The sequence below is a fragment of the Vulpes lagopus genome, chromosome 12 (assembly GCF_018345385.1).
Source record: "Vulpes lagopus strain Blue_001 chromosome 12, ASM1834538v1, whole genome shotgun sequence".
NCBI classification, from domain to species: Eukaryota; Metazoa; Chordata; class Mammalia; order Carnivora; family Canidae; genus Vulpes; species Vulpes lagopus.
The window spans coordinates 7,662,527-7,689,066 of record NC_054835.1 but is presented as its reverse complement, the minus strand read 5'-3'; the positions used below and the strand labels follow the sequence as shown (position 1 = coordinate 7,689,066).

Sequence of the window (26,540 nt, the reverse complement as noted above, 5' to 3'; positions counted from 1 at the left end):
ATCCATTTGTTTCCTTCCGATTTTATTTTTTTCCCTTTTTCCTTCCGATTTTAAAAGAAATTAAAATCAGAGCATTGTCCTGGGGCCCTAGAACTATCACAGGCCCTGGTCCATGCCTGCTGTGCCTGATGGAAAAACCACCCAGACGCTGGCCACACCTGTCATAGGCAGGAGCCAAAATGAGGCAACAGAAGAATGAGCATCCTCTTTTCCTCAATGAGAATCCAGCAGGTACAGATAACTTAGCTCTGAGCAGGCTGTTCCCCGGGAACAGAAAGGGTGCTGAGCTTGGGGAGGATGCACCTGCTTTGGACCCCAGTCACCAGCCACAGGATGAATCACGCTGCCTCCTTGGCCCTGGGGTGGCCAGCGTGTTGAGTATTTATTCCATTCAAATGCTGAACGAAGCCCATTCTCCCGTTAAATCTCTCAAGGACTCTGAGTAAAGCTCTATTACTGTCACCCCTTTGCACAGCTGGCAAAAGGAAGAAGGCTCAGGGAGGCAAATAACTCGGCAAAATAAGTAGTAGAGCCGGGCTCTGGATCAGGGACTGCAGTGTGCCAGGTGCCAGGCCCAGAGGTGACACAAAGGTGCCCTGCAGGTGGGTCCCCCCCTAATACAGGCACTTGCCACCCTCCTTCCCTCCTTCCCTCCTTCACCTTCCTTCCCTAACACCATCAGGAAGCCAGTTCCCAGCCCAACAGCAGGCGTTGGGCACAGCGCCTGGCCGTCCTCTGCCCTGGAAGGCTCTGCGGGCTTGGCGAGGAAGGCTGGGCCACAGCTGCCACCCAGATGGGCAGGAAATTCGATTTCCCACCACTGCTGCCAGACCAGCACTCCCCAGACACACAGGTGGCTGGGCCACTGTCCACCCCTTCCGTGACCTAAAGCCGAAGGCCACCCATGGCCAAGTGGGCCAAGAAGCCAGCCTCTGGGATGCCAGCTGTCTCCTCCTCCTCTGACATTGGGAATCGACCTTAAGGTCAATCGCTGACAGGTGAAGGCACAGGACCAGCAGGCATGTCAGCCTGGGCCCCAAAGAAATAAGGCACTGCTGAAAAGAAATCAGACATGGAGCAAAGGGTGATTCCCCTAACAGTGCCAAGTGTAGCCAAGACTGGAGCCCCCTCTCTGCTCACCCAGAACCTACTATTAACAATGACAACGACCTTGATCAGAATCCACCAGGCCCCAGGCCTTCCTTACCTCGCACTCATACAGCCTCCCAGAGACATTTTGCACACCAGGAAGCTGGGGCTCAAGTGGGGAAGCAACGCCCTCTCTAATCCTGCTGTGAGCGTCAGGATGAAGTCCAGGAGCTAAAGGCCCAGATGGACCCTGGGTTCGGATCTCAGCTCTGCCGTCACTTAACCTCTCTGTGTCTTGTGTTCCCCGTGTATACAGGAGACAATGACAGAACCCACCTCAAAGAGTTGTCATGAGGTTTACACGTTCGCACATGAAACATGCTTTGAGCTGGCCCTGGGACATGGCAAATTTCATAGAAATCTTGGCTTAGATGTTTATTATTATCAGACTCTGAGCCGACAGCTTTCCACACCCACCCCTCCCCACCCAAGAGCGAGCCACACAGTGCAGTCTCCACAGGGAAAATCTGAGCACATCACCCTCCGCCCTAACAACTCCCTTGGCCACCTCCACAGGATGACAAAAGCCCAAACTGTGCCGGGCTCCTGAGGCTGAGCATGACCCACAGCCTCCCCCACAGACTCCAGGTGACCCCTGCAGTAACCCAGGGAGGGGCTGTAAACTGGCTCCACAGGGTCCCCCCTGGGCACCCTTGCCCCCTGCTCTGTCTCACTCCCTGGCTCCCTTCTCTTGCCATGGGGAGATCTGCACATGCTGTTCCCTTGGCCTGGAACACTGTTCCCCAGTTCATCACCTGACTGATGGCTTCTGGGATCACCTCAGACATCACCTCCTCCAGGAAGCCTTCCCAGACCCCAGTGTTGGCTGGGGCACCAGCAGCTCCCCATGGATACCACTTGCAAATGCTCGCTACTCTGAGTATTCCACTTGTCTGTCTGCCTCTCCCACCCTGACACCAAGAGTAACATGAAAGCAGATGCCGAGTCTCACCCACCATCGTGTGGGTGGTGGTGACCACCCAGTGACTGCGTGTGGGAGGCACGAGTGAGAGATAGAACAAACAAGTGGGGGCTCAGGGGTCCCCAAGCCTGGGAGGACCCAACCCCAGCATGCACCATTGTCCTCAGGGCCAGAACCCCCTACTCCCAGGGCCTGCTCCACCCAGGGTTGCCCACCGCCCTGGGGGAGCCCCTTGGCCAGCCTGACCAGCCTCGACAAGCACATTCTTGGGTCTCTGTGCTTCCCCAGAGCTCCCAACACCTGGCCTTCCCACCGTGGCCACAGCAAACCGCTCAGAGCCCAGTTCATCCTGACCTAGCATGCCGAGGAGCCGTGGCCACAACATCGAGCCATTCCCAGGGTCCAGGGCGCAGGCCTGGGGTTCAGATGTCACGACAGTCATGGCCGAGGCCGTGGGCCAGCCACAGAAGAACCCAGACTCCCCATCTGTACAAAGGGGCTAATCACCCATCTGTTTGTTAAGCACCTGAGAGGGGCCAAACCTGTGCTAAGCGCTATATGCCTGATTTCACTGTCCCTCACAGCAGCCCCCTGGCATGATCAGCCCCATTTTACAGACAGAGAAACTGAGGGTCAGTGACTCAACCAAAGCACATAGATGGTAAGTGATGGAGACAAGGCAAGAACTCAGGTCTCAGGGATGAAAGTGGCCAAGCTTGAACCAAATAGTCTCTGTGGTAGGCAGCCTCCAAGGTGGCCCCAGGGCCCCCTGCCTCCTGGTACACACACACTTGAGTAGCCCCTCCCACCCACCATGTACCCGGGTTGGTCTGTGTGACCTGCAGAATATAGGAGAAGGGACTATATGTCACTTCCAAGACTGGCTGCTTATGAAGACTGCAACTCCCTTGTTAGATTTTCTCTCACTCTTTCCCTCCCTCTCTCTTCTTTCTCTCTCTCTCTCAGCTCCCTTGCTCATGGGAACCATGTCTGGAGAAGCTTCTAGAAAAGCCCACATGGAGAATGAACAGAGGCGTCCTGCCAACAGCCACGCGAGTGACTCCAGACTGGCTCCTCCAGCCCAGTCAAGCCTTCAGATGACACAGCCCTAGCTAAAGCATTAAGCACAATCCCATCGGAGCCCCCGAGCCACAGACACCCAGCCAAGCCACTCCCCAACCCTGACCCTCCAGAACTGGAAGCTAATAAATGCTTGCTGTTTAAATCACAAAGTTTGGGGGCCATTTGTCATACAGTAAGAGGCACCGTGTCCCTGGTCTCATGTGCTCCAGAGCCACATGATACAGATTCCACGCTGGCTTTCTACACGGTGGAGTGCCCACCTCCCTGCTCAGGTCCCCTCACCTGGCCTGCTCAGGGCCAAGGGGGTAGGGTTGCAGGTGGGGACAGGTATACACTTACGTCCAACCTCCAGCCGGATTTCTGCAGAGGCTTCGCCCATCTCATTGACAGCTCGGCAGGTGTAGATGCCAGCATCCCTCTCCCGAGCTGCTGGGATCCGCAGCGTCCCGGAGCTGGAGCCCTCAGGGGCCAGAATCATTTCAAGACCCCCTGGACCAAAGATGGGAAAGTATCAGGTAGGTGCCCACAGTGGCCATGGACTGCTGGACCTTCCTGACCCTCGGGCTCCCATAACTGCACTGGGCTGAGGTCTGGGAGGTGCTGGGTAGGGGGAACGTTCCTCCCCAAAAACGTTCCTCCCCTGTTATTTAATGGGGATGGAGTTTCAGTTTTGTGTGAGGAATAGAGCTCTGGAAATGGACCCTGGTAAAGGCTGTAGAACAACATAATATACTTAATACTACCAAATTGTATCCCTAAAAAAGGGTAGAGATGTAAAGTTTGTTATTTGTATTTTTTACCAATTAAAAATAAAAGTTTTAAGTCTCCCTGCTGGGGGCTTTCCCTGAGCCCCTCTGTTGAGCAGGAGTGAGGCCTAGACTGTCCCCCTACATCCGACAGGCTCCCCTCCCTGCTGGCCCCCCATCCTCTGTCCCAGCCCCAGCCTGAGGTCTGGATCAGCTTGGGGGGAGTCTAAGGTCACCCTGGGATCAGCACACCCCAGTCACGACTGCCTCTCTGAGGCCTCATCCTGAAACCCACCCCAAGGCCTCCCTCATTTCTACTACCTGTTGTCTATACCCAGGTTTCCGATTCCGACCTATTTTGTAAATTTTAGTTAAATTTTTAATCTGTTATTGTTTTTATTGTGGTAAGATGTACATAACACAAAATTTTGCCATTTTAAGCACTTTGAGTGTCCAGTTCAAAGGCATTACACATTATTCACATTATTGTGCAACCATCCCCTCCATCCGTCTCCAGAATTTTCTCATCTTTCCAAACTGAAACTCTGTCCCCGATGAACAGACTCCCCAGTCCCTCTGCCCACAGCCACTGGCACCCACTGTTTTCCTGTCTGTCCCTACACCTCTCCCTCTTCTAGGTCCCTCACATGAGTGGAATCATAGAATATTTGTCCTTCTGTGTCTGGTTCATCTCATCCCACATCACATCCCCCAGGCTCATCCATGCTGGTCTCAGAATTTCATCCCTTGTTTTCAAGTGACAACAATTTTTCAGTTGTGGGGAAAAAAAAAAAAACAACAAAATTTACCATCTTAACCACTTCTGAGAGTACAGTTCAGGGGTGTTAACTCTATCGACATTCTTGCCCAGTTGTTTTTAAGATTTTATTTATTTATTCACGAGAGACATAGAGAGAAACAGAGACATAGGCAGAGGGAGAAGCAGGCTCCATGCAAGGAGCCTGATGTGGGACTCGATCCCAGGACCCCGGGATCACGTCCTGAGCTGAAGGCAGATGCTTAACTGCTGAGCCACCCAGGCATCCCTACAATTTGAATTCCACTTCTTTTCCAGTCTGAATAATATTCCAGTGAGAGAGGCCCTTTTATAAAGGGGCCCAGGGGTAGGCTTTCGGCTGGGACAGGAGAGACATGAGCACTCAGGAGTCCCGAGCCCTCTGCCATCCAGCGGTGGCCTTGCACAAAATGCTCACACTCTGAGCTGCATCTGTGTCAAAGTCAAGATGGGCTCTGACAAGGTGACAGACAGGTGCCATGAGAGGTAGAGTGTGTCCAGGTAGCAACACATGTGAGTAGCTGACCCTTGAGACGGAGCTAGTGTTCTGCTCCTGGCAAGACGGGAGCAGCCATGAACTCAAGAGAGCCTCAGAACAACCCTGGTACTATAAGGTCCCTGTTTCTCAGCTAACCATATCACTGTCACTGTCACTAAAAATACCAACCCGGGGGTGCCCGGAGGGCTCAGTCAGGGAAACGTCTGCCTTCGGCTTAGGTCATGATCCCAGGGTCCTGGGATCAAGTCCGGTCTTGGGCTCTCTGCTCAGCGGGGAGCCTGCTTCTCCCTCTCCTTCTGCTCCTCGCCCCACTCATTCTCTCTCTCTCTCTCTAATAAATAAATAAAATCTTAAACACACACACATACACACACACACACACACATACACACACACACATACACACACACACACACACACACACACAAAGCCCAGTCTGTGCACCAGGCTTGTTTAAACATTTTACTTATGTGACCTCATTTCATCCTCACACAGCTAACCTATGTGATGGTCCCCGTGTCCCAGATAAGGAAGCAGGCTCAGTGATGCCAGGTCACCTGCCCGCTCTCACCCTGGGGGGAGCCCGAATTTACACTTGAGCCTACTCTAAATCCTGCTCCTCACCGCTGAGCCGTGTGGATGCTGGGCCAGGGGACGGGGTGCTGCTAGAACAGGCCAGCTCTCCCAGATACCCCATTCGCAGTGCCCCTCCTCTCAAGACTGTTCTGGAAAACTGAGTCTCCAGGTGGGGGGACCCAGAGGGGACAGCTTCCCAGGCCCCTCCCCCACCTGACGTACCTCGATACCAGATGACCCGGGGCAAGGGCACCCCAGACACCTCACACAGCAGCATGGCCTCCTCCCCGACGGCAGCCAACACCACGGCATTTACAGCGGAGGCTGTGGGTGGATCTGCGTGGGAAGAACAGATGGGGGACTTCGGACTCACAGACTCCCTAGGGCAACACTGCAGCTTTTCACAATGGGGGGTGCAGGGAGGGCGAGGACAGAGAAGGAACTGCAACCCCTGCCTCCTCCCCATCCCCCCAATCGGCAGGAACCAGAAAGATGGAGCCACTGTTGGTTTCTTAGAAGTTTCTGACCCAGGGCCTCAAATGAAAGCCAGTCACTCCTAGAATCAACCCATCCCAGTGCCCACGGTTTCTCATTACATTTATCATAAAAGCCAAAACCCTACAAGGTCCTAAAAAAATACCCTCCAGGGGCTGCCCATCCCTCCCCCATCCCTGCCCCCCGACTACCCCCCATTCTCCCCACACCAGCCTTCTTGCAGCCTCCTGAGCACTCCAGACTCATTCTGACCTCAGGGCCTTTGCCTCACTGGGTCCCTCTGGCTGGAACACTTTCGCATTCCCATCTCTGGCAAGCATCCCCTCCTCACGGAAGCCTTGGCTGGTCCTGTGTGTAGCCATGTCTCCCTCATCCCCACCTGCATGTCACCCTGCCCTAGGCTCTCAGAGGACCCTCCGAAAGTACCACTGTTTGCCTGTTTGTTTTGTGCCTCCTCGTTAGACTATAAGCTTCACCTGGGCAGGGACCCTGTGTCACGGCTGTACCCCTGAGTGCCTGGCACATAGTAGATGCTCAACAAGCATTTGTGGATGGGAAGGAGGGAGAGAGAGAGAGAGAGAAAGAGAAAGAGGCTCTTCTGAGATGCCCGGGGCCCAAGTACCTGTATAGTAGAGGGTGACGGTCTCCTCGTCTGTGCCAACCTCATTAGCAGCCTGGCAGCTGTAATTCCCAGCATCCTCTGGGGCCACGCCCTGAATGATCAGGGTTCCCTGGGCATCCACATGAATTCTGGAGTCATGCCAAAAAACAACACATTCAGCAGCAAGGGGCTGGTCAGGTCAGGTCACATGAGGACTACCTCAGTCATCATCAATAACAAATTAATTAATGACATCACTAGTGACCACCATTTTATACGGACCGCTTGCCCTGTGCCTGGCTATGTGCTCAGAACTTTACATAGATCGTCCTTTTTAATTCACGAGGCTCAGATAAGTAATGCGACTTGCCCAAGGTCACACAGCCCGGGTGGCAAAAACAGGTCTGTTGGATTCTAGTATAACTCCTGACTCCTGAGCTCCTACAAGGTACCGTTATATTTCCAAAGTGATCTTGCTCCTGAGTTTCAAATGATCCCAGGAAGAAGGCAAGGCAAATACTACCCTCTCCCTGCTCCGCACCCCCCCCACTCCATTTACAGGTAAAAAGATGGAGGCGTACCCCCAGGAGTCCTTGTTCACCCAGTCCTGCCCCCACCCCCAGAGCCCCTTGTCCTGGGCCCCTTACCTGCTATCCTCTTGCAGAGCATGACCCTCATGGCTCCAGGAGATGTGGGGTGTGGGGTACCCAGAGGCCGAACAGCTCACTCTCACCTCCATTCCCTGGGAGAAGTGCTGGGACTGGGTGTGGATGCTGACCTGTGGGGCCTCTGCAGTATCAAGAGGGGACAGGTGGTGAAGAGCCTGTTGGAGCAGCCATGCTGTCCCAGGAGCCCAGCCCCAGCCTCCTCTCCAACCCCAAAGTCACAGATGGGCCAGATGCGGGAAGCAAAGGTGGCCCCAAAGGGCCTGAATCCCTAGGAGTGGCTTTCCTGGGAACTGGGGCTGACCAGGCACAAGGTGGATTTCCCAATGCCTCTGGGAGAGCCTCAAGCTCCCTGGGGTTTTGCTCTGGGCTCAGCATCTTGGGGAGGCTTAGGCAGATAGGCAGATGCCAGGGCTGGGGACAACTGTCATCTCCAGTGGCCCTGGGTGGACCCTAAGGCCTGCCTGAGTATTGGCCCCAAACTCAGGTTCAATTCACAGTATAATAGGCTAGTCAGACTCAAACAGACCCCACTAGGCCAACTCATCCAGAAAAGGTAAGCAGTGCCCCTCCCATATCAGTGGCAGACATAACTAATGGACATGGCAGGGCCTAGATAGGGCCTCAGAATCCTTCTCAGCACACTCTAAGCAACCAACCAAGAGTTGCTGGCGGAAGAGAGAACGGTTGTCCCAACATGCTCACTTTGACATTTGGGGAAATAGCCCAGAGAGAAGGATCTGTCTAAACCCTGGGTGGACCCAAGGCAACACCCAGGTCCTGAAAATCCCAGATGGATGCTCTTTCCACAGCCTTCTCTGTGCCCCCGCCCCCAAAATCTGGTCACTGCCACCCATCCCCTGCCAAGCACATTGTGGTTTCTGGACTTCCAGAAGTTTCCCGGATTCCATCCCTGCCCTACATATAGGGGGTAGGGCCAGTGGAGGTGCTCCACGACATGGGAAATAAACAGGACACAGTGAAACTGGCTTGGCCTATAGCACTAGAAATTTAGGCCAAATATCAGGGTGAACTTTCCAACAGTGAGAACCACTACACCTATGCTAGGAGGCTATAGAATCCTCTTTCTCTGAACATTCAGAAGACACTGACAGGACAAAGGCTGCCTGCCAGACGTGATGCCTGGGCAGAGGCGCAGATGGGCAGGCTCCGGGGATCAGCGCTAGGCACTGGGTTAAATTGGAAGGACAGCCAGCAGTGAAGGCAGAGCCTCACCTTGCACCAGGAGCCAGATGGACGCCCTCGTGACCCCATTGGCATTGCTGGCCATGCACTGGTACCGCCCACTGTCACTGGGGGTGATGCGGCTGACCTCCAGGGACAGGTCGGCTAGCTGGGTGACTCTGCCTGTTGAGGCCGCCAGGACTCGCCAGTCCCGGATCCACGTCAGGTTGTAGGGGACCGCACTCAGGACCTGGCAGGACAGGATGGCGGTCTCCCCCGGGGACACGGTGATGTTGGGGGCGGGGATGAGCTGCGGTGGGGGGTCTGAAGGGACAAAACAGAGGAGTGATGCAGAGGGGTTGACACAGGCCAGGGGTTCCTGCCTCCAGAGGTCCGCCCTGTAATGGACACTTTAGGACCCGGTGGCCAGCAGAGCAGTGAAGAACATCTGCTCACCATCCTGGGATCGTGCACCCTTAGAGAGGGCCCGTTCCCCTCAATTCTCCGTTGGCATCGCACACCCGGCGAAGGCTGCGTGGTGTGTGTGTGCTTTCCACACGACAGCCAAGTGCGATATGTAACAAGATCTACACCACTCTTCTCACCCCGTCAGCCAGTAATTCCACCCTGGGGGACAGAGCCTTGGAAGTCACCCTTCGGGGGGAAACAGTAATGAGTCCAGAGTTATTCTCTGTGCAAATAGCAGGGATACAACACAGCCAAAACATAGAACTGAGGCCACTGCCCCCAGAGCAGGCAAGAGCTAAGAAAAACACTGTTGTGATAGGAAAAAGGCATAAGTGACACGATCAGAGACCATCTACAGGGATGTGGGCCTGAGAACTGGCAAGGAAGAAGCTGGATCCACGCTGGCCTACACGTGCCAGTGACCTGATGTCCCAAAGAGCATGTGAGCTTCACAGCCCCGAAAACTGATATTGTAGAAACCAGCCAGAAATACTATTCTGGGGCAAATGAGAAAGTCTGACTACAGCCAAACTAAATAGCATTAAGGTATTACTGTTCATTTTATTAGGCGTGATCATAAAAATCTTTATTATATGGGAAAATATACTTTCTTAAAAGAGAGAGAGAGATAAATCCTGAAACATCAGGATGCCTACAACTTAGTTTAAAATAGTTTAGCCAGAGAACGAGAAAGCAAATATGGCAAAATTTTAGTGATTAATAATTTTTATAGACTGTGTGTGCACATTTCCTTATACTGCTCTCTTTTTCTATCCTTATCACTTCTAAAAAGGAAAAACATGGGGTGCCTGGGTGGCTCAGTTAGTTAAGCAGCCAACTCTTGATCTCGGCTCAGGTTGTGATCTCAGGGTGGTGAGATCAAGCCCCACATGGGGCGTCTGCTTGGAATTCTGTCTCTCTCTCTCTCCTTCTGTCCCTCCCATCCCCCAAATAAATAAATAATTTTTTAAAAAATTTAATTAAAAAAAAAACAAAAAAAAGTGGGGATCCCTGGGTGGCTCCTGCCCTGGTTTAGCATCTGCCTTTGGCCCAGGGCATGATCCTGGAGTCCCGGGATCAAGTCCTGCATTGGGCTTCCTGCATGGAAGCCTGATTCTCCCTCTGCCTGTGTCTCTGCCAGTCTCTCTCTCTCTCTCTCTCTCTCTCTGTCTATCATGAATAAATAAATAAAATCTTTTTAAAAATTGGGTTTGTCTTAAAAAAAAAAAAGTAAAAATTCATCCATTCCATAGAAGCATGTTCACAGACACATTATACTGTTAGATGATAAAAAGCCAGGTTGTCATATGTGTCCGTATGTATAATGCTAAGGTCGTCTCTAGAATAAGGCTACAGGTTATCTGGGTCTTTTGCCTGTCTGTACTCCCCTAACCTTCCTGCAAGGAGCATGGTGAGTCTGTGTGAGATGAGAGGCTGCAGACTGGCTAGTATTTCCATGTTTCTAGGGCTCCGTTTCTTCTTTTCAAGACAGTTTAGATTTCTGAGTTAAAAAACAGAACCGGGGCGCCTGGGTGGCTCAGTCGGTTAAGTATCTGTCTTCAGTTCAGGTCATGATCCCAGGACCCTGGGATCAAGTCCCACATCGGGCTCCCTGCTCAGCGGGAAGCCTGTTTCTCTCTCTCCCTCTGCTGCTCCCCCTGCTTGTACTCTCTCTCTCTCTCTCTCTCTCTCTGTCAATTAAATAGATAAAATCTTTAAAAATAAATAAACAGAGCCTATTTCATTTTGAGACTGTCTGTGGCATCTTCAATCTTCTTGAGCTGGATGGTGCCATCCTGGCGGGGACCAGGAAGCATTAAGGGTGGACTTCCATATGGATGGTGGCCCCAGAAAGGGCCTAGGGGACAAGAGCATGACCCTAGTTGGGCTTCTCCACCTTCCTCCATCTAAGATCCACAGGCCATTCCTGGGTGATGGCCCAAATGGGGCGCCAGGAGGCAGGTGGCTGTGTGGGCAGTGGACTCTGGGTGATGGACAGTCCTCAGCAGCTGGCTGGCAGGCTCCCCCACAGACGGAGACACCCGGGGTGGGGGGATATCCTAGAGGGAAAAATCACGAAGCGGGTAGGGAGGGTATACAAGGACGGGCCCGAAAGGACAGACCTGTGACAACAATCTGGGCCTTTGCTCGTCCGGTCCCAGCCCTGCTGACTGCCGTGCACTCATACACCCCCTCCTCGGTCTTGGAGGCCCGTGGAATCTCCCAGCTGCTGTTTCCCGATACTCTGCAAATACAGAACAGCTGAAGGCACGCAATCCCACTGACCTCAGCCAGGGTCCCCCAGCCTCGTCCAGCCCCTAAACCCGGCCCAGAGGGTACAAATCCTCTTGGAGACTTGGTAAGAAGAGTCAGCCAGCTCTATGTGACTTTGAGCAAGTCCCTTTCTGTCACTGAGCTCTTGACTTTCATCCAGGAGGGGAATGAAAGAGAGTCCTTCCTGCCCTGACACCATAGAGCTGGGCCCTGCATGGACTGAGTGTTTCAGAAGCTAAGGAGGACCACAGCAGCAGTGGGAGCTTTGCAGACCACACTCCCCCATCCCGGGCCATGCCGCAAGATGCCCAGGGGAACAATATGACCAAGACCATGGTCCTTCTCCTGCCACCCACTCCCCTCAGACCCCCAGGGCTGGGAATACTTTGCGGCCAGCACCCACTCACTGAAAGTGCCTCTCCTCGCCCAGTCTGGCTCCATTCCGCCGCAGCTGTAGCCGGAAGGGGAGGGCGCTGTGCACAGAGCAGGAGACCAGCAGGGGCTGGTGCAGGTAGCCATGGATCCTAGGGGGCATGCTGACCAGGGGTGCACCTGCAGGCAGGGCCCAGCAGTAAGGACCCCTTCCTGCAGCCCCCCACAGCCTGCCCTTGTCAGTGATGCAGAGAGGTCTGAGCCAGGGGGCCAGAATTCCATCCCTGGCCCTGCCATTTGGTGGTCACCAAGAACAGGTTGCTTTACCCCTGTAAACTCAGTTTCCACCTCTATAAAATGGGCCTAATCCTGGCACTGACGTCACCAGGCCGTCTGGGGAGTTGGTGAGAGGCAGGGCATGGGAAGTACTTGGCACGTGCACATGGCATGGCAAGCTCCCTTGGGATGAGCTCCTGTGTTTTCTGTGGTTTGCAGGAAGACCAGCCAAGACGGACCAGTCTGCACCACCACCTTCTCCACTGCCCAGGACGTGGAAGTCAGAACAGTCCTGACATCTGATGAAATGCTCCCCAGACTGGGCTCTCCAGGCTTCCAGACCTCTCATCTGCCTGGACAGTCAGTTTCACCCAAGGATGTTGGAAGAAAGCCTTTCTTTAAAAAATAAGCAAAGCTAGAGCATGGCTGTGAATGCAAAGTTCACACGCATTTTTAAGATAAGACACTTCAATGAAATCTCAGTTTGTGATGAGCCCCGCGGGGGCCCTGTGAGACAACCCCCCACACCTCTCCCTGCTCCTGGGGTGAGACATTCTCTCTCCTTGGCTATTGGAACCACTTCAGGGGGAAGGTCTGAGAACTCCCCCGCAGGGTCAGTGCTGTCGGGGCCTCGCTGAGGGATGGCGGGCGTATGCTCAGCTCTCGTCCTACCCTCCCCGCTTCCCCCCATCCCCACCAGAGATGCTCCGTGGGTGAGACAATGCCAGACGTCCTCCGAGCCCAGAGCTGGGGGCGGGAGGGCGGCGGGTGACATCATGCTGCAGGCTCCCTGCCACATCCCAGGGGAGAGGGATGTCGGACCATCCAGCCACGTCCTCAGCTGTGTGCAAAGCAGCCACCACTCACCCACACACCCTGGAAGCCTCTGTGAGGCCGGCTCGGGCTCCATTTTCCATGAGTTCAATGGGCCCAGGGACCTGAGGCCCAGCCCTGCCACCCGCCATGTCTCCAAACCCAGAGCCTCCTGCTCTGGGCCAGACTCCCGGCTTCCCAGACCTAGAAGGTGGGGAAGGAAACAAAACCCCAAACCACCTCCCTTCTCCCTGCCTCACCAACACACACACACACACACACACACTTTTTAATCTAGAGCTGAGATGAAGAACACAAGCCTGAGCTAAACCCCAAACCCTTGGATTCATCTGAAAGAACAGGAGAGAGAGAAACAGAGGCTGTTACTGCCTCTGCTGAAATTCTTTTCTGAAAATTCCTTCTCGAGGTTATAAAAGCCAAGGGAAGAGGGGCCCAGGGACCATAGCAGAGGAGTGGAGGCCGGAGGCTGAGAGAAGGGGTCCCCAGTGCCCCCACCCTGCCCTACTTGGGTTCTCAAAGTCCTCCACCTCACTGTGGGCACCTGAGTGCACTCCCTGCATCCCTGCTTGAAGTAGACAGGAGTCTGCCCCTTGTCCCCTTGTCAAGAGATCCCCAGCAAAGAAGATGTGGTGTCAGGGACATCCACCTCTGTGAGCTCCCCCCAGGCCACTACCTTGAGAAAGGGGGGAGTGAGTAGGAGAATGGAACAAAGCCCAACAAGGAGGCTGTTGGCCGGTAAACTCAGATATCCCTGGCCAGGACCAGAGGCAGACCTGGAGAGCCAAAAACTCAGCCCTGGGAGCTTCTGACCTGGATGTGAGACCCAAGGAGACGAGCAGAAGCCACACATAACGAAAGACAGGACCACAAAATGACCTGTGCCCACAATGGCATAAGAATAACAGCAGCTGCCACATGTGAGGGCCCTGGCCCACAACACGCCCATCCTGGGCACAGCCTCAGGGCACCCAAGAGATGTCTTGTTATGTGTATTAGCTGATGGAACTCTCAGGGCAACCCTGTGAATTAGGCAGCCTCAGCTTCTTCATTTCTAAAATGGGGACACACCTCAGAAATATAAGCACTCAGTGAGCTAATGTGTGGCAGGTGCTTGGCTCAGGACTGTCCCATGAGAGGTGCTCAAAATGGTGAGTAGGTTAGTATTACCATGATTATGATTATTATTATGGAAGAGCATACCCATACTCACTGCCCTGTCCCACCCCACCACCACCACCACCACCACCGCTGTGCCTACAGTGTCTAGCACCATGATTGGCACAAAATGAATGCTAGATGGGTATCTGGATGGATGCATGCATGCACAAGGGGGTGAGTGGACATATATTTGGATGGATGGATGCATGGACAAGTGATGGATGGTGGATGGATGAATAGACTGATGAATGGATGGATGTTTGGATCCATGAGTGGGTGAATGGACAGATGGATGGGTGAGTGGATGCGTGGATGCATGGGTGGAGGGACAGATGGATGGCTTTGTACTAAATCCTTGACCTGATTGCTGCATCTGAAGCATATCAGTATTTAGCATCATGCATTGCAGAGCTTGCTGCTCATCAAAGTTTAATGAACATTTCCTAATCTCATCCAATCAGAAAAGGTTTCCAGGAAGAACTGGGTCTCCCAGTGAGCCAGGTTGCTGGGAGTGGTAAGAGCCAATCACTTGCCTGGGGCCACCCCGCTGTAGGAAACTCCAGAGACACGGAGAAGGGGATTTCCCTCGTGGTCTTTGCCCTTCACCTTGAGGTAGAAGCGCTCCTGGGGGGCGTGGAAAGGCGGTCCTCCCCACAGCTGATAGGTGGATCCATTGGAGAGGGGTTGCGTGGGCAAAGTCAGGAGGGACCGCCCTGAGCTGTGTGAGAGCTCCACTGAGTCTAGGTGGCCGGGTGCCTGCAGGCCCGTGGAATTGATCACCAGGGAGATGGGCACTCCTGCAGAGAGAAGGGTTAGAAAGAAGTTCCGGGCGTCTGCCCAGGCTCCCTGACCCTCCCCAACCAAGAAGAGACCCTCAGGCCACAGTCAGGACCCCAGGCTGCTTGGCCCTCCTACCTCCAGGCTCCTTCACCTTCTTGTCCCCGTGCCAACTACTGCTGGGGATGGAGAGACAGAGGGGGGCCTGCTACTGTCCGTGGTCCTGAAACGCCACTGTCCATCCAAACTACGGCTTCCCACGGCCACATCACCTCCCATCTCCGGCCTGGGCTCTTGGGGAGTAGACCTCGGAGAGGGCATTTCTCTCCACTCCACCCATCCCCTATTAACTCTGGGGTTGGTGTCATCAGGCAGGCTCTGGGACCAGCCTAGGTGAGGCACATGCTAGTCTGGGAACTCTGACTCCTGCCTATTCTCTCTCCTCTGTTCAGCTTCCTATTGATCTTCTTTTCTGTCTTATTAAAAATGGACTTTTCACACTAGTCCAGAAAATAGAGAACTAGAGTCGGGTTTCATAATTCCCCTAGTTGATTTGGGAACATGGCTAAGGTCTTTCCTTTTTCAAACAATTATTTTTTTGTCTTAGAGATCATAAACCAGGGAACTGAGGGTGTGGTTGGTATGATCCATCAAAGGCATTACATTTTTTTTTTTGAAGAAACATGGAACAATATGGAAAGGGCATATAAAAATCTGGAAGTCCAGATTCCTTTGAAAAAGATGTGTGTCAGGGCTGGACCCCATCCTCATGTTGCAACAATCAGCAAAGGGCACACTCCCCATGGTGGGGCAACCACTCCAGTTAACCACAGCCTCCCCCACTCTCTGATGCCCCTGCACTGAAGCCAAGTGCCAACTGCTGTTTGCTGTTTTTCTCTCCCCTTTTTAAAAAACTGTCTCAGACCCACATCTTTTTCAAAAGCAGAAACCAAAGAAGATTCCACATGGCTTCCCCTTCCCCCTCTTCCACTGAGGACTGGCCCTAGGGATCCCCCAGTTGTCAAGCACTGCCTTTAGGATTATTTTCTCTCCTGGCTCTAGAAGAGGAACAAAGTTTCCCTGCCTCACTCCCTTCCTGCTACTGGGAAAAACAAGCTCTAAATAAGCAAGCAGCCCCTTTTCACTTTGAAGATGTTACTGCTAGTCCTGGCACAGAACTGAGGGCTGACAAGGATGCCAAATGTTAGACAAAATACATGCTTGAAAGCTCTAAGAATCTGGTACTTACCATTTTGGTCACCGGTCACTGGTCCAGAGTTAGCCTGAGCTGGTCTAGATCCCTGCCCATCTCCCTTCTGAGCTGGTTCCAGCAAAATCCTCTGAATGGCCCCATGGTGAGGGATCATACTTCCCAAACTATAAATTGGGACCCCTGATCTGGCCACCAGATGGTATTTTCTGGCATGGAACTCTGGCAACCTGGGCCAAAAGCCCCTGCCTGCTCTGGAGCCCAACATTCTCCAGATGGAACCATGATGGGGCACACAGGCAACCCCAGATCCTAGTGGGCAGCTTCTAACCAGAAAACTGGCCTTGTACCTCCAACTCCAACATCCCCCTAGGCTCCCAAACCCCACCAGCCTCCGCAGGGCCCATTCTAGCCACACACTCATAGCCTGACCCCCAAGGTTCCCCCACCTTCCAAAAGCAAGCCCCTTCTCTCCAGAAAGCAGCTCTGAATCACCCCCAGGGTCAGGAGCACTGTACCTTGCAGGGGCCACTCAATGGTGTGATTGAGGTCCAGAGAAGGCTGGGTGGAGAAACCGGCACGGAAGTCGATGTTGCTGACACCTGTGATCCTCACTGAATGGCGACCACTGCTATAGACCTAGCATGGGCCCAAACCCACATCACCAGGGTGCCCGACTCCAGCACCTCAGCTCCAGGGCAGAAGGTGGCCTCCCTGCCCAGCCCCCGGTGCCAGCAGCTGGAATCTCCCACCCTTGCAGGCACGCAGGCAACTACCCTGCTCCCCGGGGGCCCAGCACTAGGCTCCCCAAATGCAGTAGAAGAGGCCCCAGGTATGACACTGCCCTGACTGGGACTCTTGAAGCTGCTCTGCCTTTCCAGCTGCGCCCCCAACACCCACGGTCTCATCTGCCTCCTGCATGTTTAATCCCTGCCTTGCCTTCCCCACTGGCATGAGAACTCTTGGCTCAAAAATGCTGACACTGAAATGTAGGGGCCCATGTTGCCCTTTCGCCTGTAGCATCTACACCAGCCGAGGGCCTGGCACCTAGCAGGTGCTCTTCAAATGTCTGCCCCACCAGCAGGACCTCACACCCTTCCAAGGCAGCAGCCTGCCCCATCCCAGGACACTCTGCCAGGAGCCCAGCTTACCCCCAGTCCCTGACCCCAGCACCTTGCAGATTAGAGCAGGCCCCCCACCCTGTGCCAGGCCTGTCCCTCTAAGCCATCTTTCCCTCAAGGTCTCCCTTGCTTCTTTTGTTCATTCTTCACAGGATGGGTTTCTGAACCTCAAGCCGGATTAGTCATCCACCTCTGGACACTCAAGCTGTTTCTCCAACTCCTTCTTAGAAGTTGCCTGATTAGGGATGCCTAGGTAGCTCAGTAGTTGAGCATCTGCCTTTGGCTCAGGGTCCTGGGATTCAAGTCACATCAGGCCTCTTAGGGGGAGCCTGCTTCCCCCTCTGCCTGTGTCTCTGCCTCTCTCTGTGTGTCTCTCATGAATAAATATATTTTTTAAATTCCCTAATTAACCCCAAATCACTCTATTTCCTCTCACCGGTGGAAGGCAGGATAGTCCTCCTCTGTTCCTGACCCTTTGAGTCTATTGATATGTCCACATCACCATCCAGGCTCCAGCCCTCAACTTCCCAGGGCCCAGGCTCCCCAGCACAGGCAGGAAGGAGACAGGGTCTCTACCTGGTGAAACTGATCCCCCTCCCTGGGAACCAGAGCCTCCTACCTTGATGGACCACAGGCCGGGATGCTCAGGCTTAAAGGCGACAACCTTGGCAGAGTCAGGGATGTTGAGGAGCACGTTGAGGCCCTCGTCCTTCTGGAGGATCCTCCCTGTGGAGCCCCCAAGGATTTCTTAGTCCCCAGTCCTTTCCTGGCCATGAGAGAGGCCCTACCCTGTCCCCAGGAACCTACAATCCTCCAAATACCAGCCTCGGGCTTCCCAGAGGAAGTGGCCAGAGGCCTTTGGTGGTGCTCGGCCCTTCACATTCTTCTGCACGCCACCCTTGCCCAGCTCCTGGTGTGGGCTGTACACCTTACCATGACCTGGGGACTCATGACATCCTCAGGGCACCATGAGGCCGGGTGACTGGGTCCTAATCTCATTGACCCCAGGTGAGAACCACCTAAGTTACTCCACCCTAGTTTCCCATCTCAGTGGCATGCCTCTAATTCTTGCTCCGACTGACCTGCTAGGCCCTGTAGGGATTTGCTGAGAGAATATGGGGAAGACTCCATAGGAGCCTCGTGTCCCAGGGACGGTCGTTACCTTAATTCCCCTCGCTTGGCTGCTAACAAGCTCCCTGCTTCCTTACTCGCCATGAGCACCCTCACTGCCCTGCACTTGGCATCCCCCACCTTGCTCCTAGAGCTTTATGTCCAAACCCCCTGTCACCCTGGGGCTTCTCTCGTTGTCCTGTCCTCAACTCCCAGCTCAGTCCCGGGGTCAAAGAAGATGCCAGTCCTCAGGTGCACATACCCAGTGGGTCTCGGACTTCGATCTGGGGACCCGGGCCACTCAGGGAGATGGTGACTTCCTTCAGGCTGGGGTCCAAGGGGATCCTCCACGTGTGCTCGCCCTCCTCCTTGTGGTCCGTGGACAGCAGGTGCACCTTGGAAGTCTGGACTGCTGATTCTACCCACTTCAGCACCTGGGAGGCAGGTGTGAGGAGCTGATGGCAGCAGGTGCCTGTGGTCTTGCTTATAACTGACCCTCTGGAGGCAGATCCGTAATAGGTTGCCAGCAGAATCCAGTCCCCCCCCTCCCCTGGGTTTTAGGCAGCATATAGGCTTTCCAGGTCACCTAAGGCCACCCCACTCCCACGGGCCCTACACCATGGCCAATTCACACACCATGACCTTCCTGACCTGTGGGCTGGGAGCTGTGACACCTGAACTGAGGCAGCTGGGAGGGAAGGGCCAATTTCTATGTCACCTGTTACTTCCTCCAGGAAGCCTTCCAGATGCCTGCTACACACAGGTGAACCCTGGAGATCTGGAATGTCCCCCCAGAACAATGTCATTCACCCTCATCCCTGTGGGCCCTCAGACCACACGGCTGCCAGGGTGCCAAGCTCTCTAAGCAGGACCGAGAGGGTCCACTGCAAAGATAGAATCTCTTCCTGATCTGTTTCCCCTGCCTTTGGCTCAGGTGGTGAACTCAGGGTTCAGGGATTGATGTCAGGTTCCCTGCTTGGGGGGCGGGGTAGTCTCCTTCTCCCTCTCCCTCTCCCCCTGTTCTCTCTCTCTCTCTCTCTCTCTCTCTCTCTCATGCCCTCTGGTCTGGGAGCCCCATGACGGCAGAGACCCCGTCCTGTGCCCCGAGCCCAGTGGCTGGCCCAGAGAGGGTGTTCAGGAAGCATTTGTTCACTGTGTGTGTTCCTGCAGGGCCATCAGATTCACCTGACAGACACTTCACTCAGTTCCACCCCAATCCTCCCTTGTAACACCCATGCCTCCCAGTCTCCAGTAAGAAGAGCAGGAAAGAGGACAAGGAGGGGGCTCCTTCCAGGCCAAGTTACTTTAAGGCTTTCACAGAATGCTTCTCGAACAAAACAAAATGAAACACGAACCTCACTGTACAGCAAATCAGCACCGTAACCACAGAGAGAAAAGAAGAGTGCCTAGTGAATTGAACACCCAGGCTTTCAACTATACTTTCCCAGTGGAAGGCACTCTGCGTGCGGACAGAAAGAACTGCAAAGAAATTCTTCCTTGGTAGCTTTGAGTTGGCACAAAGGATCATGCTTGTGAAACTGTTTTATGTGTCTTGCGGGATAAAGCAAAGAAGTAAAGATGTTAATGCTTGCTGAACCAAGATTTGCTCTTACAGCCAAGTGTAAGGGAGAGTTTCAAGTATTTTATTTATATACAAATTCATTCCAAATGAATTTATAACCCAGTGGTTTCTGAATACCATTCCCCACTAGGACGGTTTGGGGAAATGGCTGGTTCCAGGTCTGGAGCAGGCGATTTACAAGATAAGCCTGAGACAACTAGCAATTCCATAAAGCAAGGAAGTTCTCAGAGATGAATGGGTACATAGCAAAAGGACACAGGCACCAGGCTGAGGGAGCTCCCATGAACTAAATCTGGGGGAGCCAGAGCCCCCCAAAGAACAATGACCTTAACTGAAATGTAATCATAGAATCTGTGTGCCTGGGTGGCTCAGTGGTTGATCATCTGCCTTTGGCTCAGGTCATGATCCCAAGGTCAGGCAAGGGAGCCTGCTTGTCCCTCTGCCTATGTCTCTACCTCTCTGTGTCTCTCATGAATAAAATATTTGAAAAAAAAAGAATCTGAGTGCCCATAATAATACTCAAAAAAGAAAAGCAAAATTCAAAATGATAAAACCTTACTTGCCACCCATGAAGGCAACTTCTTCATTAAAGAGAAAGATTTAAGTATGGTCCCTGTCTTTTCAATAGGTGTGTGTGTGTGTGTGTGTGCTTCAAAAAAACCAAGTCATCCCTTTTGGGGACCAAGAGCTCTTCTTCATGGAAGAAAGCCCACTAGTAAATATGAAAGAGATGATGCAATTAGGAGATCATTTTGCAACCCCTAATGAAATCACTGTTTCAGGGAAGCGTCCCCCACAGATGCCACAACCATTAGATGAAAGTGGATGGGGCACTGGATGTCCAGGTAGAGCCGCAGCATTACCCCCATGGACCACTTGAGCCATAAAGGGAAAAACATGGCCCTACAATGCAGAGAGCTGGCTGTCACCACCCTAAGCCAGGAACCAAATCTATCGTCAGGAATAGCAGCACAATGAGACGTGACTTACTCCTGGTGTGATGCAACAGAAAAGACACACAGCACCAACCATAATATATTTCTGCCCCAAACACTGGCCTCCATTAATCAGTCCCTTAGAGCTAACTGCCAGGTTAGGGGAAATACATGGGGGAAAGAAGCAAATCAATGACACCATAAAGAAACAATCAGATGAATCCAGAACCCAAGACATTGTACAATCAATGCCTCTCCAATAAGTTAGTGGCAGAGAAAAAAGTGTAGAAGGCTCCAGATGTAAGAGGACTTAACAGACATAACAACCAAATGAAATGCACAGCCCCTGATTAAGTCCTGATTTGACAAAAACTATTACAAAAGACATATTGAGGACAATTAGGGAAATTTGAATATGAACTTGGCGTTGGATGTTAACAGTGAAGTACTCTTCATTTTATTTGAGGATATTGTGGATTATGTCCAAGATCATATTTTTAAAAAAATTCACACTGAATTATTTATGGATAAGACAGAATGGGAGAAATAAACCAGATGGGGAAAAGTATTAACTGCTGAGTCTAGTTGGGACATAAGTTCTTCTTACCTTTCTTGAACATCTTTCACAGTAATATTTTTAAGGAAAAGTCCTCATGACTTTAACTTATACCCCTTAACAACCACAGAGGGGTCCTGTGGCTGGCCAATTCCAATCATCTGGAAGCAGCCTCCTGGAAAACCATCTGATAAAGTTCGAAGCTGCATTCAGCCCCAGTGAGGAAAACGTTCTGTGATTGATGAGTAATGTCTGCCACGGATACAGGATTAGAAAGTAGCGTCTCACGTGCTGCATATTGGCCATCCTCGCTCTGAATCATAGTCCTACCGTGTGATCCTCCATGAAAGAGAACAGGAAAAGACAGGAATTGAAAGAACTGCCCAAGATTTAAAAAGTGACCGGGTTTTGTTCAGCCGGAGCTGGAAGGTTGGTGCCTAGATTTCAGTTACCACAGGGTAAGAATCCTGTATTCTGAAAACTCACTTGTTTCTATGCTTGGAGCTGCCGCTTTCTTCTCTTTTTTGCCTAGCTTTCTAAGTAATGTTTCTCTCGAAAACATTCTTCCTGCACACGGGGGCTGGCTGGAGGGAGCAGCAGCCAAGGCTCCCAGCTGGAGAGGCAGACAGAAGCTGGCGAGGTGAGGCAGCTGCCCCCACAGCAAAGCCACAGCTCCATGGTCACTGTCCTCTTCGCCCCAGGGCCGGGCCTCATCAGGGGTCATGAGGAAATCACAACTGGGTAAAGCTGCTGGGAGGCAGTGGCAGCACCAGCTGACAAAGACGCAGAGAAATCATACCCACTGTTGTGTTGCAACTGTCATTACAAACTTGTCCTGATATGTTCCGACAGGGGGACGATGCCCGGGAGTGCAGGCTACTGAACCACAGAGAAGGCTCAGACACAGCACAATGCCAGTGACCCCACAAGGAGGCTGCGTGCCCATGGGGTCTGCCCCGGAAGCACATCACTGCCCAAGGGGTTGGGGGGGGGGAGCTGGGGGTGCTGACAGTCTTGTCCACAGCAAGGCCAGACCTCCTATAGGTCCAGGCCTGCAGATAAGGCTTCCCAGACCCTACAATACCCTCAGGGCTTGGAGCGGAATGTAGGGAGCCTTCTGAGCAGAGAGCCTTCATCAAGCAAGCTCAGTGTTTACTTGGCGGAAACAATGGCTTCCAGATGTTAGCGGGACTGGGGGCCTGCGAGCCAGCGCAGCAATGGGGCTCATCGCTCTGTCACCGATAGGGAAGGAATGAAAGAATCTGGCGCTGCTACCCTGGCCAGATGGCTGCCGCTCGGCCGGTCACGGCAGATAAATCATCCCCCGAGGCTCCTCCCCGGACACTTGACAGCCAGGGCGGCCGAGGATGCGGAGAGGAGAGGCCAGGGGGCCCATAGGGCCTCAGAGCAGAAAGTAGGGACCAGATTGTGGGGCCTGGATCAGGATGCTCGGCGGGCAGTGATGAAGAGAGAACACCACCCCAGCTGGCTGGAGCCACTGGGCACTCAGATTCTGAGAACCTGTCACGAGAGAGCCCCTACTCTTCAGGGGGCTTCACTGGAGCCAGGCATAGGTTCTGGGCTCCCACCAAAGCAAGGGGCTAGAGTTGCAGCCATTAGGCTTCCTGGTGCCTACCGGTTACCCCGGCTCACTAGGCAGGGGCTGTCCTGACCCACTGTGCACAGGAGGAAGCGGAGGCCCAGAGAGGTCAAGTGCCATGTTCAAGGTCACGCTGCAGGCAGGTGGCAGGGCTGGGGTCCGAAGCTGGCATGGGCCCTAACCCTCTACCACGCTGCCTCCTTCCTGGAAGAGTCCAGGATGACGTTATCTCCAGGACCTGTGCCTCCTGATCTGTTAATTGGAACCACCTGGGCAGCCCTCCCTGCCTCTTCCACCCCCACTTACTGTCTAGAAAGGTGCTTCATCTTTCTCCTAGTTGATGTGCAGAATCCAGGCAATTTGGCACATTTGTATGGGTTGGTGCTAGACGGGGAAGGGTCCAGGCTCCCAGAACAGACCTCCTGGGATCAGGGACAGCTGCAGAATGAGGGGGTTTGCCCAGCAATTCCAGCCCACTCTGCTGGGAACAGCGACAGTCCCTTGAGTTGTGTCTAAGCCAGACAGGGAGGGGGTGGGGAGACACGATGCTGTGCTTGGGCACGGGGGTCAGGTCTTAGACCTAGCTATGCCTAGGCTCCCCCACAAGGGGCCATGGTGCCTCCCTCCCCCGTCCATTGAAGGATGGCAAAAACTCCAAATTGCCCCCACCAAGAGGAGGGGAGCCTCACCTTGCTTTCATTACCCAGGAACCCCAAAGGGCCAAGGCCACAACTGGAAAAAAGTGAAAGCTCAAAAGCCCTGAGACCTAACCTAGATAGATTCCGTCTCTGTGCCCAGCACCTGAGATGGCACCAGCCAGCAGCAGGTGCACAGTGAGTGGGACTTGAAGGGAAGAGGGAACATAGAATATGTCGCTCCTGCCACACTGGACACACTTTGACTGTAAAAGGACTTAACTACACATGCACGGTTTGGGGACTTTGGCAACTTCTAAGGAGTCATTTTCTCAGCTGAAGCCCCCTGGCTTGGGCAAAGGCACTATTCCCTCTCCTGGGGAATGGGGTGGGGGGTGGGGATGACCACAGCCCCGAGTGCCCCGGCCACTTTCTCAGGCTTGTTGAATGTCTGGGAACATCTGGAATGACACAGCTCTGTGTCCAGGAAGGAGAAGGATCCAGGCCCTTACCCAGAGGCAGCCAATCCTGGCCACCGGAGGTCCCATTGAGTCCAACACATATTGCCAGGTCAGGCTCCCATAGCAGAAGGCTGGGCACCACGGCCAGGAGCCAGTGGATTCACCCCACTTTCCCGCCTCAAGAGAGAGAACCAGTGGGGGCGGGGGGGGAGCCCAGCCCCACACTTGGGCAAACCGTCCTCCAATAACCTGCCCAGCTGTCCTGATGTCTGATTTGTCCCCGACACAGACCCAGCTCCTGCCCAAATAGGTCTCCCCCAGAACAAGGACCAGGGCCATCGCTCCACTCTGAAATGCGTCCCACACTCACTTGGGTGGCCCAGAGCCAGAGTAGGCTGACATGCCAAAAAATAAAGTCTAATGTGTCTCAGAGAACCATAAACGCCATTTGTCAATGGGGAGTTAAGGCACGCTAATCTAAACACGGCCCTGGAGACCATTTTCTTCAGTGCATAAATATACAACACAAAATCAAACTGTCTCCTGGAGGCTACAGCAGGGCTGGCTGGAGCCAGGGTTCGCCTCTCAGATGTGGCCTCTCTTGCTTCCTCTTCCCAGGGTCTTAGGCACAAGGGAGCCCACATCTGTCCATTTATCAGCTATTTACTGAGCACCTACTCCATGCTGGTGGCCGCATGAGGTTCTGGGGATACAGCAGGAAACAGGACCCATAATAAGGGCCTGGCTCTCAGGTTGCTCCCAACCTAGCAGCATTCAGTAATGGTGCAGTTATAAAATTGCAGTTATGTAAAGCAGGGCAGGGAGGTGGGAGGGGGTATTAAAGAAGACTTCATCTTGATGGGAAATCAAGGAATGTCTCCCAAGGAGAGAGCATTTCAGCTAAGACTGGGAAAATGAGGGTAAAACAAGTTGCATGAGCAAAGGCCCTGGGGTAGAAAGACATGGGACACTGAAAGCCAGTGAAGTGGCAGCAGTGAGCAACAGGGAGAACACAGGCCATGGGGTCTGGGAGGCAGGGGTCAGATAAGGCTCTGGACCTCTCCTGGGAGAGACCTGTTGGTCAGATTTGCTCTAGAAAGACCCAGTGGGATATGAAAGATGGCTCCCAGAGGCTCAAAAAAACCCAACTGTGAGCACCACTTCCCAACTCTGCTCAGTGACTTCACAATGGCAGCTTGAAATCAGCCAGGGTGGGAGGATTTACACCATGGGAATGGACATTCTTGTTCTTTCCAGGGAGGTGGTTGTGAACATTTACCAGCGTGTTGATAGAAGGATCCCTCTGGCTCCCGAGAGGGAGCGGATGTGTGGGGAGAGGGAAGGAGGGTAAGCCCTGAGCGGCCAACAGGACCTGCAGGGGAGGAAGACCTGGCCCCCAGTCCAAGAATAAGATGAAGACGCGGACAACCTGGTCAGCACCAGGCTGAATGAACCCAGATCTTGACAACCCAGATCACTTGACCCAGGCCCAAGCAAGCCCCTGCTTGCTAAGTGCCCCCAGCAGGATCTTCTGGCCTAGTGACACAGCCTGAACCTGACACCCCCCGCCCCCCACCCACTCCTCTACCCATCCCAGGCTCCCTGACTCAGGGGAGAAGCCCACCCCCTACTCCCATTTGTGACAAACTTTGCTAGGTCCATCCCACCAGCCTGGACCATCTGTGGGACCCAGGGTGCTCCTTCCAGCTCCAGCCTCTTCACCTGCAAAATTGGCAAGCCTGTAGCACCTGCCTTTGGGCCACAGGTTGAAGGGCTTGGCGAGATGATGTCACAGAGCCCTGAGCACAGCTCTCGCAGCGCTGGCCGCAGGGTGAGGACACGGCACTGCTCGCCAATGGCCACAGGTTGAAGGGCTTGGCGAGATGATGTCACACAGCCCTGAGCACAGCTCTCGCAGCGCTGGCCGCAGGGTGAGGACACAGCACTGCTCGCCAATGGCCACAGGTTGAAGGGCTTGGCGAGATGATGTCACACAGCCCTGAGCACAGCTCTCGCAGCGCTGGCCGCAGGGTGAGGACACGGCACTGCTCGCCAATGGCAGCTATCCGACCACCAGGCACAGATGCCAGCGAGGCAGAATGGCCAGGGGAGGCTCACCTCGGTCACCTGCTGCTTGTCCAGGTGGAACACCTGCCCAGAGCTGGTGGCAGCGATCTCCTCGTAAGCCAGGTAGCCAGGGTGAGTGCGGTCACCACAGTCCCCCGTCAGCACAAAGACCACCTGGAAGAGCGACACGAAGCCTGGCTCTGGCTCGGGGCTTCCCTGACCGCCTACTTCAGGGGTGTGTGGCAGGGCTGGGACAAGGGAGGAGGGACCAGGGGCGAGCCCTTGCCTCTCTCTGGGCTCAGGTGATGCACCTATCAAATGGGAATGATAAGAGTGCCCACCCCTGGGGATCAGGGCTAACTCAGGTCAAGGGTGTAGCACAGAGCC

At 53.7% G+C, this 26,540-nt stretch overlaps 1 protein-coding gene across 1 annotated transcript in view; it reads right to left on the bottom strand.

Moving 5' to 3' along the window:
- Positions 1–26,540, bottom strand: part of HMCN2 (hemicentin 2) — a 146,592-nt gene that overhangs the window by 99,749 nt on the left and 20,303 nt on the right. Inside the window, 12 exon segments of the mRNA XM_041724913.1 lie at positions 3,494–3,643; positions 5,994–6,107; positions 6,889–7,016; positions 7,515–7,656; positions 8,769–9,041; positions 11,309–11,430; positions 11,867–12,011; positions 14,633–14,896; positions 16,605–16,725; positions 17,827–17,933; positions 18,580–18,751; positions 26,205–26,327. Coding sequence (XP_041580847.1) covers positions 3,494–3,643; positions 5,994–6,107; positions 6,889–7,016; positions 7,515–7,656; positions 8,769–9,041; positions 11,309–11,430; positions 11,867–12,011; positions 14,633–14,896; positions 16,605–16,725; positions 17,827–17,933; positions 18,580–18,751; positions 26,205–26,327 — 1,861 coding nt within the window.